The following is a 21,381-nucleotide window of genomic DNA, read 5'->3' on the forward strand; positions in this document are numbered from 1 at the left end:
CATATCCTATCCTGATCATAATATTTGAGATGTTGAGAGGACAGACAAGAATCTGCAAAAATTTTTAGGGAAATTTCTACGGTTCTTCCTCCAAAAGATGATTCAAAAGAAAAACAAGAGTCAATTGATTTATCAAAAAGAAAAACAACTTAAATAGTACAGGAGTACAGGAAAAAAAGTGCTTCTTTTAATAAAAGAAGAATATTTTCAAAATAATCTTCCAAAATTGAATATATCATCAGACTCTCTGTCAGAATTAATGCACACCCCAAAAAAGTAACCCATTCATTTTCATTCAACATTTCCTGAACATCTGCTGCTGATCTAGACACAGTACTAGGTGCTCTAGATAGAAAGATGAATAAAACATCCCTGTTCTCATGGAGCTTCAAAGGGATTATAGAGGACTAAAAATCTCTGTGGTGGTAGATAATCTCAGTGGTAAAAAGTATTAGGAGAACCCTGGAGTAGTCCAAAAGCAAAAAAGCAAGCCTGAATCTATTCAGCTGACAAATGAGGAAAGAATTAAAATCTGGTTATTGTGTCACTTTTTATCCCCCTTGCATGTGAATAAAACTTGGCATTTTGTTAAGACAGTTGCTTTACTCTCAACAAAATTTACTACTTGATTTATTTTTAAACATGTTAAACAGATGGTTTCACACATTTATTAAAATAAACCTTTTAACTCTGTATATTTTAAATTTTTCAGAATCCGAATCTTGAGCTGCCTATGTTATTGTCCTACAAGCATATTGACAGTGGTTACAGCTAAAAGAGAAAGCGTGAAGAAACAACTACAAAAAGTTATCATCTCAGGATACTCCATATGCAACAAACTAAACCACTCTCTTATGTCTAGGGTTAAGATTAAATATCCATTAAAATACCAAATGACTCTCTTAAGCATTTACCGTTATTGTAAGTATCCCTTATGACCAGAGCTATAAGTTAAGAATTACATGAAAGTTGAAAGCAAGACTACTTAGATTTCTGCCTTTAGATAGAATAATATAACTACCAAATGGGTGCTCTTTTAACCCATTGACTTTGTGAATGGATTTAAGTACAATAGTATAAAGTAGAAGTCATGTAACGGGAATGAATAGATTTTGCTAATACAGTATTACTTTTTTTGCCTGGCAGAAAACATAGTCTGTTTGGATCACATTTCTTGTTCCTGCTGAATGATCATCTTAAATTATTGTTTTTTCAAACATACAAAGGAATACTTGAAAATAAAGAACTAAATGGTATTGATGCATCAGATAGAATAGTTAGTTCATCTTTTCTGTTAACCCACATGCTAATTGTATCTTGGCATAACATGCTTGCCAAAAAATACCTTGAACACGTTTGTGAAAGTGTTAACTCTGGATATTATTGTGGGAACAGAAAAAATGGTTTATTTTGTTTTTTCCCTCTGAATTAAACTCCACTTATGGATGTAAGGCCTCTAGACTTGAAAATAAAGCATACGACATTTCAATTACTTAATAGCCCCTGAAAATAAGATATAAGCAGATTTTTCCAATGTCAGTTTTACAGGAATCTGAAGTAAGGTGGGCAAAACCATAGTTATGCAAAAATAAAGGTCATTCTGAACATTAGCCTTTTATAATTTTATATGGAGAAGAAAGAAATATAGCTGATTTAAACTATTAACAGTTTTTATTTTAAAGAGGTTGCATTGATGCATATATAAAGCACTTTTTTTGGTCAATTTGGGAAGGGTAGAGATCCATCCCATGACAGTGGTTCAGCCTGTATAGGAGCCATGACTCTGTGAATATGAATGTTGTTTCTAGTAGCTAACTTGACCAGGGTCCTGGTCTAACTATAAACCATGAGATTGACCTTGGTATAGTCCTCAACCTGCTGGACTAAAAGGAGATTTTAGCCTCCTAACGAGTTCACTTAAAATATAAAAATAAATGTGAAATGTCTTTTCAATGTTAAAATTAAACACACACTTTTTTGGATACAAATGATCATATTTGACTGCTACATTTTAAAAGTCTTTAAAACATATTCATATCATTTTCCATTTTTTTGTTTGTCTTTCTGGTACGCCTATACTGTTACCAGTATTTATATTATATTTGGTTTTGGAAAAGTATTGGATTCAGTCTGTACCAATATATTTATATAGTCCATATGGCACATTTGATTGTTCTGTATATGTTTTGTGTTAATGTTTAGGTGTAATTTTTCTTATATTATAGAAAGTACATAATTTCAGTTATCAGAAACCATTCCATCATTATTCTCCCTTCATTATTTCATTTGTTCTCATCCATCAGTGTTATTTTTTTGAGTATTTTGTTATGATATCATTCACAGCTTACTTAAGTATGCTGTGTTCTGGTAACCTGTATTTAAGGTGATCTACGGAAAACAGTCTTTATATTCTTTGCCTATTCCAAAGAGCTAAAAAAGTCTAACCCAGGAAAGCTTGTGAGTTTGGTTCTTGTTCTCGTTCTTGTTCTTAAAGGTGTTGTTCCTGTATTGTTATTATTGTTTTACTTAAGAACCATAGGGACTGTGAATACAGACAAGAGAGCCACAGTAAAAGTTTATTTAATGCAGAACCATTGGAAAGTTGACATATTCAGAGTATCCAGGGTAGTAGAAATATAACTGGTTGCGTATAAAATTCCTTGCAGCCAGGAATAAAGTTGGATGAGAGGAGTAAGGGGAATTTCAAGTCATGTCTCACCTCTATGTGATACTGTACACTCAGCTCAAATAAAATAAGGCCATGATGTATAATATCATGGCCTAGATTCTTGAAGGGGACCTGGCTTTTGTTTTTGAAAGATATTTTATTAATGAGCTAAAAAATGGCCAGCATGGAATTAGTATGTGGACTAACTTGATATAAGCTGTCCAGTATTCCTAACACTACAATCCAACCACGCTATTTTGTGACAAAGGAGAAAAATGTTAGAGTAGGATCAAATACCCATAATTTGAGTAATTTTGAGCTATCAAAATGTCCTTGTAATTTTCACAACTGTTGTCCATTGTTTGATGATGTTACCTATTAAAATGAAAATATTCATTTCTTATCTATAATATATACACCAGCAACAATATAAATGTAACCCTAAATTTGCAAAATCCCTAATAATTTAGTGATGGAATTTTTTAATAACATACAGTGTATAAATGTGCAGATTTTATGCAAATATTAACAGTCATTTTTCAGCTTGCAAAATGGACCTGCAATATTACATTTTCCACTTACACAATTTTTTACATCTATGTTTTTGCTTTCTAAAATGAATGTGAATGCCATCTTTTATGAATGCAACTTGCCTTTTTCATTACAGAAATTTTTGTTTGATGTAATCAATAAACTTTGGTATGATATGATGGATATTTTAGCCTCTTTTTTGCAAAGGTCCCAGCTTGACATCACAATTATAATACAGAAATAATTTGGTCATGGTAAATAAGCTTCTAATTTCCTTTGTGCTTTTCCAATTCACAAATGGTTGACCATTTCTACAGAAGTTAAACTAGCATTTTATGGCAGTCACTAATTTGGGAAGGAAGGCTACAATATTTGCTATTTGTGGGAAATTTTTTTAAACTAAAATGTCCTTTTTTTAAAGTCTTCAAAAAGCAAACCCTTTTCTTTTTCCAAAATAATCACAATTAACTTAACAAAAATTGGCACACATCTTCAAAGCATTTCCCTTTAATGGGAGACTTAGCTTAATAGAATCTAAATATTAAAAAAATTTTGAAAATGTTGTTGCCATTAAAAGACAAAACAGAATCTAGCATAAGTTAAGAAAATCCACTCATGCTTCAGGCCCTTCTCTGGGTACCAACGTTGTTATATTATTTCCACTTAGCAAAAATCTGTTTAGCAACCCTTCCTCATTTGGGTGTGATTTCAAATTCAGTGACATCTTCCAGTATCATAATGACAAATTCATCAAATCCTAGAATCATACCAACAGTTTCCTTACTCACTGTTCATCACAACTTGAATTCTGGATCCTGTACATGTATCCAGTGATCTCTAGTAGCAGCAACTGTGACAGGTTGATTTTTAGCCACCATGACTGTGCCATAAGTGGTCTACCTGTGGGAGTTTTTAAAAAGACTGTATTGTGTTAGTACATAGAGTAAACATCAGATGTACCTAAATTGAAGGATATTCACAATAAGTGACTGACAGTCTCCAAAATTTTGTAAAGATCGTGTAAAACCAAGACTGAGGAACTGCCCCAGTTGAAGGAAACCAAGATGATATGACAACTAAGTGCAGCCTGTGATCTTCAATTGGATAGTGGGTGACAAAGTGAACATTAGTGGATAATTAGAAAGTTTGGCTACAGTATGTAGTTGTATAACACTGTATAGATAATATATCAATGTTAGCTTTTTAATATTTAAAATTAGACCGTGATTACATATGGCATATTTTGGGGAATCTGAATAGAGGATATATTGGAATTTTGGATTTTTGCAATGTAAGTCTTAAATTATTTCACAATTGTAAGTTAAAACAGTAAAGCATAAAATATCAATAGAGAGCACTGAATTAATCTGAATATAAAAGACTACAATATAATTTATTAGCTAGTATCTGCATAGCATTTTACAGAATGCTTTTATATACCTCATTAAATCTTCATAACGGCCTTATACAGTGATCTTAGCTCCAGATTCTTAACACTGAGGTTTGGATAACTTAATCATCTTGTTCTGGCCCCTCAGGACTGAACTTAGATATGACTTGTATGTTTCCTACTACATTACACTTTGTAGTTTGGGACCCAAAAAACATTTCCTCCTGGATTCTCAAACGATTAAAAAGTAAACCTGATGTAGGTGTCTGGTGCAACAGTTTGGCCTGGGACACCTGCATCCCATATTGGAGTTCCTAGGTTCGAGTCCCAGCTCAGCTTTTGAATCCAACTTCATACTATTGTGTACCCAGGAAGGAAACAGTAATGACTCAAGTGATTGGGTATGTGTCACCCACTTCTGAGACCAGGACTGAGTTCCTGGCTCCTGACTTCACCCTGGACTAGCCTCAGCTTTTGTGAACATTTGAGGAGTGAACCAGCTGATAGAAGATCTCTGTCTCTCTGTTTCAAGTAAATAAGTGCAAATAAAAAGGAAACCTTACTGCAGTAATTTTCATGTAAGCCATTCAGTAAACAGTGAGTGGCCTCAGAATGTCCTAGGAACAGGTCTTCCTTTTCATCCCTTTAACATGAAGGTGTTGGACTTATTCAGGTGTTTCCAAGACGAGGGTTAGCATCCTAGCCCTGTTTCATGCACACTTTGAGTTAGAATACATACTTCCTTAATTTTACTAACAAGGCACCAATTAGCTACCTATCCCTGGAATCTAAACTATGTTGTTGACTTAAAGTCAGTGCATAGGGGATATTGCCAGTGCTTTCCATCTCAAATGATTCTACTCTACTCCTGTGAAAAGCTTGATTTTATAGGTCTTGCATTGTTTTACAGCAGGTTAAGCCACTGCTTGCAACGCCAGCATCTGACATCAGAGTGCCAAATCAAGTCCTGGCTATTCTGCTTTTCATCCAGCTCCCTGCTATTGTACCTGGGAAGGAAGTGAATGATGACCGAAATGCTTGGGCCCCTGCTACCCATATGGGAGACCCAGATGGAGTTCCTGGCTCTTGGTTTTGGCCTGACCCAGGCCTGACTATTGCATCCATTTGGGGAGTGAACCAATGAATGGAAGATCTGTCTCCCCCCCCCCCTCTGCTTTTCAAATCAATAAGTTTTTTAAAAAGACTTAGCTTTTTTAGAAGTTTGGCTTAGATAGTTGTTAATCAGCATTTCCAAAACTGAGTTGTATGAAACAGAGACCTGGGAAATGTTAGATGTTCCTTGAAAAAGTAGATTACCTGGTTAAATACAATTGTGTATAATGTTACCATATTTGATAAGTTACAATACACAGTAGAACATTAAAATCTCCAGGAGCTCTAAAGAAGTCCATTGACTTCTTTAAAGTCCATGAAAGACCCCATTTTTGTTTAATCCAATATATTCAGAACATTGGATCATCTAATACTGCACAGACCATCTACTAAATCATGGGACATGAGTTTTCTGTGGAACACAGTATAAGAGCAACAGCTAGTTTCTCTAAATTGGTAATTGAATCACATACTGTCAAGTCACATGAAGGGGTTCATTTTCACAATCTGAGAAAGATGTAAATGATGACGGGTCTCAAGGCAAGATCATCAGTCAAGGTCCAAACGAGAAAACAGACCATTTCATGTTTTTTAAATGGAGGGAACCTAATACAGTGAATTGATCATTCAGATGATGCCACTGAAAAGCAAATTGGGGACTCGGAAATACCCCAGAGATTAAAAAGATGAGGAGTGCAGAACCACCTGAAGGCTCTGGGAATAAAGGAAGGGATGGATTCTGGAGCCTATGATCTGATCACTTGGCAAAAGTGAGAATGATGGGCTGGCGCCGTGGCTCACTAGGCTAATCCTCCGCCTGTGGCGCCAGTACTCCAGGTTCTAGTCCCAGTCGGGGCGCCGGTTCTGTCCTGGTTGCTCCTTTTCCAGTCCAGCTCTCTGCTGTGACCCGGGAAGGCAGTGGAGGATGGCCCAAGTGCTTGGGCCCTGCACCCGCATGGGAGACCAGGAGGAAGCACCTGGCTCCTGGCTTCGGATCAGTGCAGCACACCGGCTGTAGCGACCATTTGGAGGGCGAACCAACGGAAGGAACACCTTTTTGTCTCTCACTAACTCTGCCTGTCAAGAAAAAAAAAGTGAGGATGGTGGAACTGAACAGAGCAGCTGGGGCCAGAGCAGTGTCTCAGCAACTGTTGAATATGAAGTAGAAATACCCTGATTTTTTTTTCCTGCCTCTAAGCCTCTCCAGTCTCTCTTCTACTGGCTGGCCCCAGTTGGAAGCCAGCTGATGTAGTATTTCTCAAGTGACTCAAGTGACAAATACTACAGAGCAGAGGGGTCGGCCCTTTGGCATAGCAGGGAAAGTTGCCACTTGCGTGCCAGCATCCCATATGTGCACCGGTTCGAGACCCAGCTGCTCCACTTCCAATCCAGCTCTTTTCTATGGCCTAGGAAAGCAGTGGAAGATGGCTCAAGTGCTCAGAACCCTGGACCCACGTGGAGACTTGGAAGAACCTCTTGGCTCCTGGCTCCTGGCTCCTGGCTCCTGGCTCTTGGCTCCTGGCTTTGGATAGGTCCAGCTCCAGCCATTGTGGCCATTTGGGGAGTGAACCAGTGGATGCAGTGCATGCATGACTTTCTCTCTCTGCCTCTGTAACTCCACCTTTCAAACAATTTTTTTTTAAGAGCAGAGCAGGGAAGCACAATGAATGCATCTGAGAGTAGACAGGCCCAGGATTGGTACAAAGGATTTTAAAGAATCAAATTCAGATTTATTATTATAGTCAAATGTATATAAACTAAAAATTAAACTTTAAGGACCTGGATTACAGTTCATTTTAAAAATGTCTTTCTTGGGGCCGGTGCTGTGGCACAGTAAGTTAATCCTCCGCCTGTAAGTGCCGGCATCCCATATGGGTGCCGGTTCTAGTCTTGGCTGCTCCTCTTCCCATCCAGCTCTCTGCTATGGCCTGGGAAAGCAGTAGAAGATGGCCCAATTCCTTGGGCCCCTGCATCCCTGTGGGAGACCGGAAGAACCTCCTGGATCCTGGCTTTAGATCGGCACAGCTCTGGCCATTGAGGCCATTTGGGGAGTGAACCAGTGGACGGAAGACCTTTTTCTCTGTCTCTCCCTCTCACTGTCTGTAACTCTTACCTCTCAAATAAATAAGTAAAATGTCTTTCTTCATATTTCCCATATGAAGAAAATAAATGTGGAGAAATGAATCTGAAGGCACTCCTGTGATAGATTTTTTTAAATTAAACTTTTATTTAATGAATATAAATTTCCAAAGTACAGCTTATGGGTTACAATGGCTTCCCCCTCCCAAAACTTCCCTCCCACCCACAACCCTCCCCTTTCCCACTCCCTCTCCCCTTCCAATCACATCATGATTCATTTTCAATTCTCTTTATATACAAAAGATCAGTTTAGTATATATTAGGTAACGATTTCAACAGTTTGCCCCCATATAGCAACACAAAGTGAAAAAAAAATACTGTTGGAGTTATAGCATTAAATAAGAGTGAACAGCACATTAAAGGCAGGGATCCTACATAATATTTTTTAAAAAATTAATTAATTTTCTATGCCATTTCCAATTTAACACCAGGGGTTTTTTTTCATTTCCAATTATCTTTATATACAGAAGATCAATTCAGTATATAATTAGTAAAGATCTCATCGTTGTTGTTGTTCTAGTACTAGTGGTTGAACTCTGTAATTAACACACAATTATTCTTAGATGTTTAAATTTTAACTGAAAAGTGATCCCTGTTAAATTTCAGAGTGGAAAAAGAGAGGGAGGAGATGTACAATTTGGGACATGCACAATCAGACTTGCCCCAAATGATGGAGTTAGAAATGTGCCAGGGGATTCCAATACAATCCCATCAAGGTGGCATGTACCAATGCCATCTCACTAGTCCAAGTGATCAATTTCAGTTCACATTCGTTGGCTCGGATAGGTCTAAGAATCAAAGGGATCCTGTGATAGATTTAGTGCGATGCAGATGATAATTTTTATGGATGCATAGATTAATGGAAGTAGATGGCCCTTGTTTAATACTGCCTTCTCACTTACAATAAAGTCAACCAGCATTAAACAAAATTCCTCTAGTGAAATGAAGTAGTGTATCTAGTAAGTGAAATTCACCCCCAATATCTTACTCAAAACTAAAGAATAAGTCATCAGGGTCTGGATAAAAAGCTACAATATTCAATGCAGAGGGAAGAAATTCTGTCTCTGTGCTTTTGCCTATGTTCATAAAAGAGAAACTACCACCCTCCATGAAGCATTTGGAAGGCTTCCATTCCTCGTCACTCCCTCAAATAGCTGACTGTTGAGATGATAAGGAGTTACTTCACATGTGTGGCTCAGCCCCACTTCAGCCCTTCATAGTTTAGAGCTATCAGCTGCTCTTGTTCTTTTCCCCACTCCCCTGCCCTCCAAGCAGTAAAGTTAGTGGTGGTAGGAAACCAGACTGACAGGGAGACTGGAGATGACTAGTTTTCTAGCCACTCAGTCTGTAACTGAAATGGGAAGGTCATTTTGGTCTGGTATTAGGCCAAGTTTTAAAATGTATCTTTGCAAAACAGATGACTATGTTATAAGCTTTAGATGCTACTGTATTTGTGGTGCCTACAGGAGGGAACATGCATGTTTAAGAAATACTTGATGACACAGAGCCAAGATGGTGGAATAGGGAGGGAGCTCACTGATAGTCCAGGAAAAGATAGTTTAATAAAAGTGGAGATAGTGTAGTCTCAGGGAAGAGTTAGGGAAAAAACTGCAGAGGAAACTCTTCCAGAATTAGAGGGACACAGTAGATCTACGTGGAGGACATGGAAGCCCATGGCTCGGGAGCCCAGCTGCTGAGAGCCTTTTCCTCAACACCAGCACTGGAAAGAGAGGTGAGACGAAACTTCAGTAGCCCGAGCCACTGGCAGAAAAGCAGCAGGAAGAGCCTAGAAGGAACGAGGCTTGAAGCCCCATGGGAGAAAGTACACCAGCCCAACTAAAGGAGAGAAAAAATAAGAGACAGTACAGACACGATTGTCTCTCTCCAATCACCTTATAAAAGCCTATGAGCTGATAGAGTGGGCGCCATTTTGGACATAAATAACAGTTGCACCAGCTCAGGGCTGTGCCTGGCAATCAGCCAAACAGAAAAACCTGACGCTGGTAGGGAGTAATAACAAGATACTAAGACCTAGTGAATGTGTGGAGCTTATGAACTGGGACTGTGAAAAAAAAAAAAGAGTGTGTGGGAGAACTCAACATGTGGCTGAGACTTGAATAGACTTGTTGGGAGATGCCACAAGCTAGGATGGCCCTGGCTACCTGGTGAGAGACACTGCAGGGGAATCTAGCCCGGGCAGCTCTGTTGAGAAACATAGCAGGGGAATCTGAGATTACACTGAGGACTGCACAGATCCTTTGTGTGGTCCTTGGGACAGAGCAGATGAATATTATACCCAATGGGGCTAGTGCTTAGGCACTGATCACCATCAAGGAGAGGAGCTCAGCTGAGCAGAATTACTTCCATTCTGATAAGAGAGAGAGAGAGAGAGAGAGAGAGAGAGAGAGAGAGAGAAAGAGATTTACAATGCCAAACCTGGGTGTGTCACCTTAGGCACACCCTTAACACTGAAGAACTGAACAGAGCTCTCTGGTGACACACACCACAAGCCTCTAGAGAGTCACTGAAAGCAAACAGTCCAATTACATGTGCCAAACAACAAATGCAACAACTGAGGAAACAAGAACAAGGAAGACAACATGAAACATGAAAATGAGAACATGAAACTGAGATGTTGAAGAGAAATCAAAATGAAATGAAGAACTCAACAGAACAAAGGAAAAACACAGTTGAGAGCCTTAAAAACAGAATCAGTGAGATAGAAGAGAGGATATCGCATTTAGAAGACAGAGCACAGGAAAGTATACAGTCAAACCAGACAAGAAGAGGAAATTAGAAATCTAAAAAATATTGTTGGGAATCTACAGGATACTACTAAAACAACCAACATTTGGGTTCTAGGAGTTCCTGAAGGCATGGAGAGAGAGAAAGGATTAGAAGGCCTTTTTAGTGAGATACTAGCAGAGAACTTCCTGGGATTGGAGAAAGAAAGAGACATCCAAGTACAGCAAGCACAGAGAACTCCCAATAAACATGACCAGAAGAGATTCTTGCCACAACACATTGTAATCAAACTCATCACAGTGAAACAGAAAGAAAAGATTCTAAAATGTGCAAGAGAGAAATGTCAAATTACTCCCAGAGGATCTCCAATTAGACTCACAGCAAACATCTCATCAGAACCCTACAGGCTAGGAGGGAATGGCAAGATATAGCCCAAGTACTAAGAGAAAAAAACTGCCATCCCAGAGTATTATATCCTGCAAAGCTCTCATTTGTGAATGAAGGTGAAATAAAGACCTTTCATAGCAAACAGAAATTGAAAGAATTTGTCACCACTCGTCCAGCCCTGCAAAAGATGCTTAAAGATGTGTTACATGTTACACACAGAAACACAGTCATCAGTGTGAAAGAAGGTAAAGAAAGAAAATCTCTGAGTAAAAGATCACATTAAGTTCAAAGTATATATTAGAAATATCTTTGGGGGGATGGCAGAGCAAAGTCACTACTTATCAATAATCACATTGAATGTAAGTGGCCTCAACTCTCCAGTTAAAAGGCACAGACTGGCTGATTTGATTTAAAAAAAAAACAGTCTATTTGCTGCTTACAAGAAACACATCTCTCCAACAAAGATGCATGTAGACTGGAAGTGAAAGGTTGGAAAAAGATATTCCATATGAACAGAAACAAAAAAAGAGCTGCTGTAGCCATCTTAGTATCAAACAAAATAAACTTTAACACAAAAGCTGTTAAAAGAGACAAAGAGGGGCACTATATAATAATTGAGGGATCAATTCAGCAGGAAGATGTAACTATTATAAATGTATATGCACCTAATTACAGGGGACCGTTTATTTAAAAGATATGTTAAGGACCTTAAAGGGAGACTTAGACTCCAATACAATAGTATTGGGGGACTTCAATACTCCACTTTCAGAAATAGACAGATCAACCGGACAGAAGATCAACAACAAAACAGCAGATTTATTTGACACTATAGCCCAGATGGATCTAAGATATCTACAGAAATTCTCATCCTACACTTAAAGAATTTACATTCTTCTCAGCAGTACATGGAACCTACTCTAGGATTGACCACATACTAGGCCATAAAGCAAGTCTCAGCAAATTAAAAAGAATTAGAATCGTACGATGCAGGTTCTCAAACCACAATAAAATGAAGCTGGGAATTAACAAATCAAGAATCCCTAGAACATATGCAAACATATGGAGACTTAAACAACATGCTCCTGAATGAACACTGGGTCATAGAAGAAATCAAAAGAGAAATAAACTTTCTGGAAGCAAATGAAAATAACAACACAACATATCAAAACATATGGGATACAGCAAAAGCAGTGTTAAGAGGAAAGTTTATAGCAATAGGTGCCTACATCAAGATATTGGAAAGGCACCAAATAAATGAGCTTTCAATGCATCTCAAGAATCTAGAGACACTGCAGCAAACCAGACCCAAAACTAGTAGGAGAAGAGAAATAATTAAAATCAGAAAAGAAATCAACAGAATTGAATCAAAAAAACATTACAAAAGAATCAGCAAAATGAAGAGCTTTTTTTTGAAAAAATAAACAAAATTGACACCCCATTGGACCAACTAACTAAAAAAGGAGAGAGAAGACCCAAATCAATACAATCAGAGAAGAAAAAGGGAATGTAACAACAGAAATAAAAAGAGTCATCAGAAATTACTACAAAGAGTTGTATGCCAGCAAACAGGGAAATCTATCAGAAATGGATAGATTCCTGATTACAGACAACCTACCTAAATTGAACCATGAACTCACAGGAAATCTAAACAGACCCATAACCGAGGCAGAAATGGAATCAGTAATAAAAGCCTCCCCAACAAAAAAAATCCCAGGTCCAGATGGATTCACTGCTGAATTCTACCAGACATTTAAAGAAGAACTAACTCCAGTTCTTCTCAAAGTATTCAGAACAATTCACAAACAGGGAATCCTCCCAAATTCTTTCTATGAAGCCAGCATCACCTTAATCCCTAAACCTGAAAAAGATGCAGCATTGAAAGAGAATTACAGACCAATTTCCCTGATGAACACAGACGCAAAAATCCTCAATAAAATTCTGGCCAATAGAATGCAACAACACATCAGAAAGATCATCCACCCAGACCAAGTGGGATTTATCCCTGGTATGCAGGGATGGTTCAACGTTCGCAAATCAACCAATGTGATACACCACATTAACAAACTGCAGAAGAAAAAGCATATGATTATCTCAATAGATGCAGAGAAAGCATTTGATAAAATACAACACCCTTTCATGATGAAAACTCTAAGCAAATTGGGTATAGAAGGAACATTCCTGAACACGATCAAGGCAATTTATGAAAAACCCACAGCCAGTATCATATTGAATGGGGAAAAGTTGGAAGCATTTCCACTGAGATCTGGTACCAGACAGGGATGCCCACTCTCACCACTGCTCTTCAATATAGTTCTGGAATTTTTAGCCAGAGCCATTAGGCAAGAAAAACAAATTAAAGGGATACAAATTGGGAAGGAAGAACTCAAACTATCCCTCTTTGCAGATGATATGATTATTTAGGGAATCCAAAGAACTCTACTAAGAGACTATTGGAACTCATAGAAGAGTTTGGCAACGTAGCAGGATATAAAATCAATGCACAAAAATCTACAGCCTTTGTATACACAGGGAAGGCCACGGCTGAGAAAGATCAATCCCATTCAAAATAGCTACAAAAACAATCAAATACCTTGGAATAAACTTAACCAAGGACGTCAAAGATCTCTACGATGATAATTACAAATCTTAAAGAAAGAAATAGCAGAGGATACCAAAAAATGGAAAAATCTTCCATGTGCATGGATTGGAAGAATCAATATCATCAAAATATCCATTCTTCCAAAAGCAATTTATAGATTCAATGTGATACCATTCAGAATACTGAAGACCTTCTTCTCAGATCTGGAAAAAATGATGCTGAAATTCATATGGAGACACAGGAGACCTCGAATAGCTAAAGCAATCTTGTACAACAAAAACAAAGCCTGAGGCATCAGTATACCAGATTTCAAGACTTACTACAGGGCAGTTATAAACAAAACAGCATGGTACTGGCACAGAAACAGATGGATAGACCAATGGAACAGAATAGAAACACCAGAAATCAATCCGAACATCTACAGCCAATGTATATTTGATCAAGGGTCCAAAACCAATCCCTGGAGCAAGAACAGTCTATTCAACAAATGGTGCTGGGAAAACTGGATTTCCACATGCAGAAGTATGAAGCAAGACCCCTATCTTACATGTTACACAAAAATGCACTCAACATGGATTAAAGATCTAAGCCTAGGACCTGACACCATCAAATCATTAGAGAACATTGGAGAAACCATGCAAGATATAGGCACAGGCAAAGACTTCTTGGAAAAGACTCCAGAGGCACAGGCAGTCAAAGCCAAAATTAACAATTGGAATTACATCAAATTGAGAAGTTTCTGTACTGCAAAAGAAACAGGAAAGTGAAGAGGCAACCGACAGAATGGGAAAAAATATTTGCAAATTATGCAACCAATAGAGGATTAATAACCAGAATCTACAAAGAGATCAACAAACTCCACAACAAAACAAACAACCCACTTAAGAGATGGGCCAAGAACCTCAATAGACATTTTTCAAAAGAGGAAATCCTGGCCTGCGCTGCGGCTCACTAGGCTAATCCTCCACCTGCGGCGCTGGCGCTCCGGGTTCTAGTCCCTGTTGGGGTGCCGGTTCTGTCCCAGTTGCTCCTCTTCCAGTCTAGCTCTCTGCTGTGGCCCGGGAAGGTAGTGGAGGATGGCCCAAGTGCTTGGGCCCTGCACCTGCATGGGAGACCAGGAGAAGCACCTGGCTGCTGGCTTCGGATCAGTGCAGCACGCCGGCCACAATGCTCCAGCCATAGGGGCCACTTAGGGGGTGAACCAATGGAAAAGGAAGTCCTTTCTTTCCGTCTCTCTCTCTCTCACTGTCCACTCTGCCTGTCAAAAAAAAAAAAGGGAATTTGAAAGGAGCAAACAATCCGACATGGGAAGTGGGATACACAGCAGACTCATAGAATGGCAGATGTCCTAAACAGCACTCTGGCCTCAGAATCAGCCCTTAAGGCATTCAGAACCAGCTAAAAAGCCCATGAGAGTTTCACAGGCATGGAAAGCCAAGACACTGTGGCAAAAAAACAAATTACCTGAATGAAAGATCTCTGTGAGTGATATCCCAGTGGAAAGGATGGGGCCATCACAGAAGGAGGCACCTTTCTCTGAAGGGAGGACTTCCAATTTGATTATGGCCTTGTCTAAATAAGATGGAGTTTGTGAACTCAAGAGGCTCCCATAGCCTTGGCAGCTCATGTCAAGAGCCTCGGGTGATTACTGATGTCATAAATAAGATTGTCAATTGTTAAATCAACAACAGGATTTACTGTGCACTTGCTTTCCATGTAGGATTTCTGTCCTTAATGTATTGTACTATGCAGATTAACAGATTAACTACTCAAACAGTATTTTATACTTTGTGTATCTGTATGGGTGCAAACTGTTGAAATCTTTCCTTAGTATATACCAAGTTTATCTTCTGTATTTAAAGATAATTGAAAATGAATTTTAATGAAGAATAGGATGGGAGAGGGAGTGGGAGATGGGGTGGTTGCGGGTGGGAGGGAGCTTATGGGGGAAAAAGCCGCTATAATCCAAAAGTTGCACTTTTGAAATTTATGTTTATTAAATAAGAGTTTTTAAAAAGAAATACTTGATGAATGAGTAATTGAATTTTTTCTCTAATGTCTGGACCTATTTCTCAAGTGGCTTTGAACCCAGAGAGGTGAGGGATAGGGCAATTAATATTTGGGACATTTCCCCCTTAACTATCTCCATAGACAAAAGTAGACCAGAAAATCTTAAAATTACCTGCATGTCTTCTTGGCTTTTGTGTTTCAAAGCCACATAAGAAAGATGTGTAAGGTTTCTATAGAAGAAGGGAATGGGAGCCATGGACATAAAATGACTTAGAACTTTGTGGTGGCAGAGCCTTCTCACAGACTAGAAGAAAATGCTCCAGGCTGCGGGGAGGGATAATAAAAAGGGATGCTTAAGTGCAAAGAGCAGGCAAGACCTTCTGAATAGCACTTTCTGAGAAACAGCAAGAACTAGAGAAAACAACAGACAGGATGATTGCCAGCCTTGACGTAAACCTCCATGCCCCAACTTGGCAAAAAGGCAGTAATGCTTCTGAACCCAGAAAACACCATGCAGATTGTTGTGGCAGAGGTATGGATGATGAGTAAAGACCATGTAAGTGTCCTCATCCATCCCCAACAACTTGACACTGCATTTGCTCCAAAAACCATATAACAGCACTGGGTAAAGGGGGTAGCTAGTAAAGATGATACCCATTTATTAATTCATTCAGTTTACCACAGCGGGATAGGGGCTAGGTAGGGTCAGACATTGGGTTAATTTTTTTAAAAAAATCTATTCTGGAGCACCTTTCCTCACATTTTCTATGTTCCTTAAGAAGTGTCTTCCATACTGTTTGTTTATTTATTTATTTGAAAGGCAGAGTTACAGAGAGGCAGAGGGAGAGAGAGAGAGAGAGATAGAGAGAGAGAGGTCTTCCATCTGCTGGTTCACTATCCAAATGGCTGCAATGGTGGGAGCTGGGCCAATCTGAAGCCAGGAGCTAGGAGTTTCTTCTGGATCTCCCACGCAGGTGCAGGGGCCCAAGGAGTTGAACCATCTTCTACTGCTTTCCCAGGCCATAGCAGAGAGGAAGTGAAGCAGCCAGGACCCAATCCTACGCCCATATGGGATGCTGGCACTGCAGGTGGAAGCTTTACCTGCTATACCACAGTGCCAGCCCTGTCCATACTGTTTTTCAAAGCATTATCTCTTTCATTCTGCACTATTTATATTTATATTTATATTTATATACATATATAGCTAAATGTGCTAGACAACTGCAATATATTCATTTGGATATCAACATTTCCTTTAAATCTTTTTGGGTAGAAATCTTTTTATAATGTGCTACATTACTCTGTGCCTTTATCTGAGAAGGCAGAAAATACACCTCACCTTTTGATGGCACTGGGTCATCATCATGAACATCCATTATAATACCAGACAATAAGTACAGTGGTACCCACTGCTTGGCTTTAGGAGAATATTATATTTCTATAGTTTTCTTATCACCTCCCATGCTGTCATTGTCACTGATTACTTTTTGCTACGTGTATTTGATCTATAGCTACATTGTTCCTCTTGACTTCCTCCACTGATTTATTTTTGGGCTACAGCATGTGACTGACTAAAAAAATCCAGGTGAATAAGTATGTCAAGCCTGAGTGCACACCTTTGGGCTGTACTGTGATCTCAGAGGGTAATCTCTCCATCCCACCCTAAAACCTCAAGAACTATGTAAAAACTGCAGCAGCCAGCTTGTTTCTCCTGATCCAAGACGTTCCTCAAGACCTCCGTGAACTGTTTCTGTTGTGAACCTCATGCGTAGAATTCTGTGGAGTATGGTGCTTGCCTTCCCATTTACTTCTCCTTTTGTGGAAACTCCATAGGATACTCTACCTTTTTTTTCCATCACTCTCATGCTCCTCAGCCCAACAACCTAGACTGCTAACCCATCTTCCAACTTGCTGTTCTCTTCAGGGAATAAGATCAGACACTGTATAAAAAATGATGAAAGAAAGGCTCTCAGTGAGGAGGCTGTGAGAATTTTTCTGAATAAAGTTTGTGGGCTTTAATGCATACACTGGCACAACCATTTTGATTATTCACAAACCTTCTGAATCTTCAGTGTGCTTGAAATTCTTAATATTGCCTCTGGTAAGTGATTTCTAAGGTGTACTTTGGCACTGAGTTTTATGATTTTACTAATTAAAGTATGGCAAAGCGTCAATATGGTATAGGGGAGACAACATGATGTAAGGAGTTCCCAAAGCAGGGGCATCTAAGCTCAAGTTTTAGCTCAGTAGTATACAGATTTTACAACTTTCAGTAAGTCACAATGTCCCTGAATCTCAATGACCTAATATGCAAAATGGAGAAACATACCTACCCAGCAGTAAGACAATATTTACATGAAATCAACCATGTTGAAACACCAGCTTTAGAACATACTAGACACTCAGAACTTGTAAAATCAGAGCCAGCATCGTGGTGCAGTGGGTGAAGTTACTACCTGTGATGTCAGCATCCCATATGAATGCCGTTGAGTCTTGGCAGCTCCACTTTCCAGCTCCCTGCTAATGTGTCTGTTAAGGCAGTGGAGGATGGCCCAAGTGTTTGGGCTCCTGGCACCCACATAGGAGGCCTGGAAGGAATTCCTGGCTTCTGGCTTCAGCTTGGCACAGCCCTGGCCATTAAGCCATTTGGGGGGTGAACCAGCAGTTATAAGATATCTCTCACTTTGGCTCTCTCTCTCTCTCTCTCTCTCTCTCTCTCTCTTTCTCTTTATAACTATCTTCCAAATGAATGAAAAATTTTAAAACAGGAAGTTGTAAAACATCTTGACAGTTTTATTAAACTATAGAATGGGAATCAACCAATAGCAAAGAGATGATTTTTCTGAAGGCCTCCAATTCAACCCCTTATTTTGCATAGCGAAAATTAATCCAAAGAGGAAATGGTATGTCCAGAGTTGCATAGCCAGTTAACCATAGAGGCAGGACAAGATGCTGGCTCTAGAATTAGGAAGCAAAACCATGTAATTCTTCAAATATTTCCATTTTTTAAATATGTAGAGGGAGATATTTTCCACACTCTCCAAATGCCTACAGGAGTCTGAAACTCAATTTGGATCTCCCACGAAAGTGGCAAGCCATCATCTGCTGCTCCCTGGGGTGTGCATTATCAGGAAGCTGGTTTATCAGTACTTGAACTAGGTACTCTGATATGGGATGTAGATATCCCAAGTGGTGTCCTACATCACTACACCAAACACCTGTTCCACTTACAGTGTTTCGAGTTCCTATAATGGAGAGTTGTTACACGATTTTTCTTTTATTATTTTTTACTGGTTGGACCCAATTTTGCCTCCTGGAGCAGCACAGAACCAGTTGAATTCCTCATTAACAAGGCAGCTTTCACACATTCTGGGGTTGTAATCATGTTCATACATTCCTTTTCTAGGATCCCAGTTTCCAATGCTGTCAACTCATCATTTGTATAGGAAGCTTTCCAAAACCATTACAGTTTTGGTTGGCCATCTGTCTCTGGCTAGGCTCCTGCCCATCAATATCCTTCCTAAAGGTGGCACTAAAAGAGCAGAGAGCAATCTTGTAATTATGTGATAAGATAGATTACTTTCCTCAATCTATTAACTATTTCCGTTGCTGTGACTGAAAACCGCATTTACTTTCTTTAAAAAAAAAACTTTTATTTACTAAATATAAATTTCCAAAGTACAGTTTATGGATTACAGTGGCTTTTTCCCCCCATAACTTCCCTCCCACCCTCGACCCTCCCATCTCCTGCTCCCTCTCCCATTCCATTTACATCAAGATTCATTTTCAATTATCTTTATATACAGAAGATCGATTTAGTATATATTAAGTAAAGATTTCATCAGTTTGCACCAACACAGAACATAAAGTGTAAAATATTGTTTGAGTACTAGTTATAGCATTAATTCACATTGGACAACACATTAAGGACAGAGATCCCACATAAGGAGTAAGTACACAGTGACTCCTGTTGTTGACTTAACAATTTGACACTCTTGTTTATGGTGTCAGAAATCTCCCTAGGTTCTAGTCATGAGTTTCCAAGGCTGTGGAAGCCTCTTGAGTTTGCTGACTTCGATCTTATTTAGACAAGGTCATAGTCAAAATGGAAGTTCTCTCCTCCCTTCAAAGAAAGGTAACTCCTTCTTTGATGGCCCACTCTTTCTACTGGGATCTCACTCACAGAGACCTTTCATTTAGGTTTTTTTTTCCAGAGTGTCTTGGCTTTCCATGCCTAAAATACTCTCATGGGCTTTTCAGCCAGATCTGAGTGCCTTAAGGGCTGATTCTGAGGCCAGAGTGCTATTTAGGACATCTGCCATTCTATGAGTCTGCTGTGTATCCCACTTCCCATGTTGGATCATTCTCTCCCTTTTTTATTCTATCAGTTAGTATTCGCAGACACTAGTCTTGTTTGTGTGATCCCTTTGACTCTTAGACCTATCAATGTGATCAATTGTGACCTGAAATTGATCACTTGTACTAGTGAGATGGCATTGGTACATGCAATCTTGATGGGATTGTATTGGAGCACATTTAGTTTCTTTATAAATCACTTGAAAATGTTCACCCAGATATTGTTCACATTGACTGTTGCCAAGCCATGAGTCTCCGTATTAATTTCCAAGGGCTGGTATAATAAATTACTACAGACTTTGTGGCTTAATAAATAGAATTATATTCTCTTTCAGTTCTGGAGGCCAGAATTCTGAAATCAAGATGTCAGCAAGACCAAGCTCCCTGAAGGTTTTACAAGAACCTTTCCTTGCCTCTTCCAGCTTCTGGTGATTCTAGGCATTACTTGGCTTGAGGTAGCATCACTATAATCTCTGCCTGCATCTTCACATGGTCTTCCCCTCTTCTTCCTGTGGGTCTTCTTTATGTATATCTTGTAAGGATGCTTGTCAGTGGATTTAGGATTCACCTGGATAATCCAGGAGTTTTCGTTTTGGGATCCTAAATTTATTTACATTTGCAAAGAATCTTTTGCCTAATAAAGTCCCATTTATAGATTCCAAGGATTAAGGTAGACATGTATACCAACTTAAAAAAGTTCATGGAAAGTGGAATTGAGAAAGATTTTTTGGGAGGCTGGTGTTGTATCGTAGCAGGTAATGCCACTGCTTGCAATGCCAGCATTCCATATTAGTGCCAATTTGTGTCTCGGCTGCTCCACTTCAGTTCCAGCTCCCTGATAATGTACCTGGGAAAAGCAGCAGAATGTGGCCCAACTGTTTTGACCCCTGCCACCCATGTGGGAGAACCAGAAGGAGCTCCAGGCTCTGGTTTCAGCCTGGCCCAGCCCTGGCCCTTGTGGCAACCTGGAGAGTGAACCAGCAGATGGAAGATTCATTCTCTCCCTCTCTCTCACTCCCCCATCTCTCTCTGTAACTGTGACTTTCAAATGAAAAAATAAATCTTTAAAATGTTTCTTATTAAACTACTAAATGTTTATTGTTAAAAGTCTTTGAAATTCATACACAATTTGTACATTATACACATTTTTAAAAAAGATTTATTTATTTACTTGAAAGTCAGAATTACATGGAGAGAGAAGGAGAGGTAGAGAGATATAGAGAGGTCTTCCATCCACTGGTTCACTCCCCAGATGGTTGTAATGGCCAGAGCAGTGCTGATTCAGAGCCAGGAGCCAGGAGCTTACTCCGGGTCTTCCACGTGGGTTCAGGGGCCCAAGGAGTTGGGCCATCTCCTACTGTTTTCCCAGGCTATAACAGAGAGTTGGATCAGAAGTGAAGCAGCCGGGACTCGAACTGGAGCCCACATGGGATGCTGGCACTG

General features: G+C 39.3%; 2 protein-coding genes across 4 annotated transcripts in view; both read left to right on the plus strand.

The window, feature by feature from the left end:
* ATP11C (ATPase phospholipid transporting 11C) overlaps positions 1 to 3,382 on the plus strand; it is a 224,656-nt gene extending 221,274 nt beyond the window's left edge. For all 3 annotated transcript variants that reach the window (XM_062184317.1, XM_062184316.1, XM_062184315.1), the window contains one exon: positions 713 to 3,382. Coding sequence is in view for 1 of the 3 variants with exons in the window: in XM_062184315.1 (XP_062040299.1) it covers positions 713 to 775 (63 nt within the window). In the remaining 2 variants the exon portion in view is untranslated. The remainder of the gene's footprint in view (positions 1 to 712) is intronic.
* Positions 3,383 to 9,504: 6,122 nt separating this feature from the next.
* The window catches only part of MCF2 (MCF.2 cell line derived transforming sequence), a 179,639-nt gene continuing 167,762 nt past the window's right edge, over positions 9,505 to 21,381 (plus strand). The window contains exon 1 of the mRNA XM_062182994.1: positions 9,505 to 9,573. Within this exon, the coding sequence (XP_062038978.1) occupies positions 9,505 to 9,573 (69 nt within the window). The remainder of the gene's footprint in view (positions 9,574 to 21,381) is intronic.

Source organism: Lepus europaeus, chromosome X, assembly GCF_033115175.1.
Source record: "Lepus europaeus isolate LE1 chromosome X, mLepTim1.pri, whole genome shotgun sequence".
Lineage (NCBI taxonomy): Eukaryota > Metazoa > Chordata > Mammalia > Lagomorpha > Leporidae > Lepus > Lepus europaeus.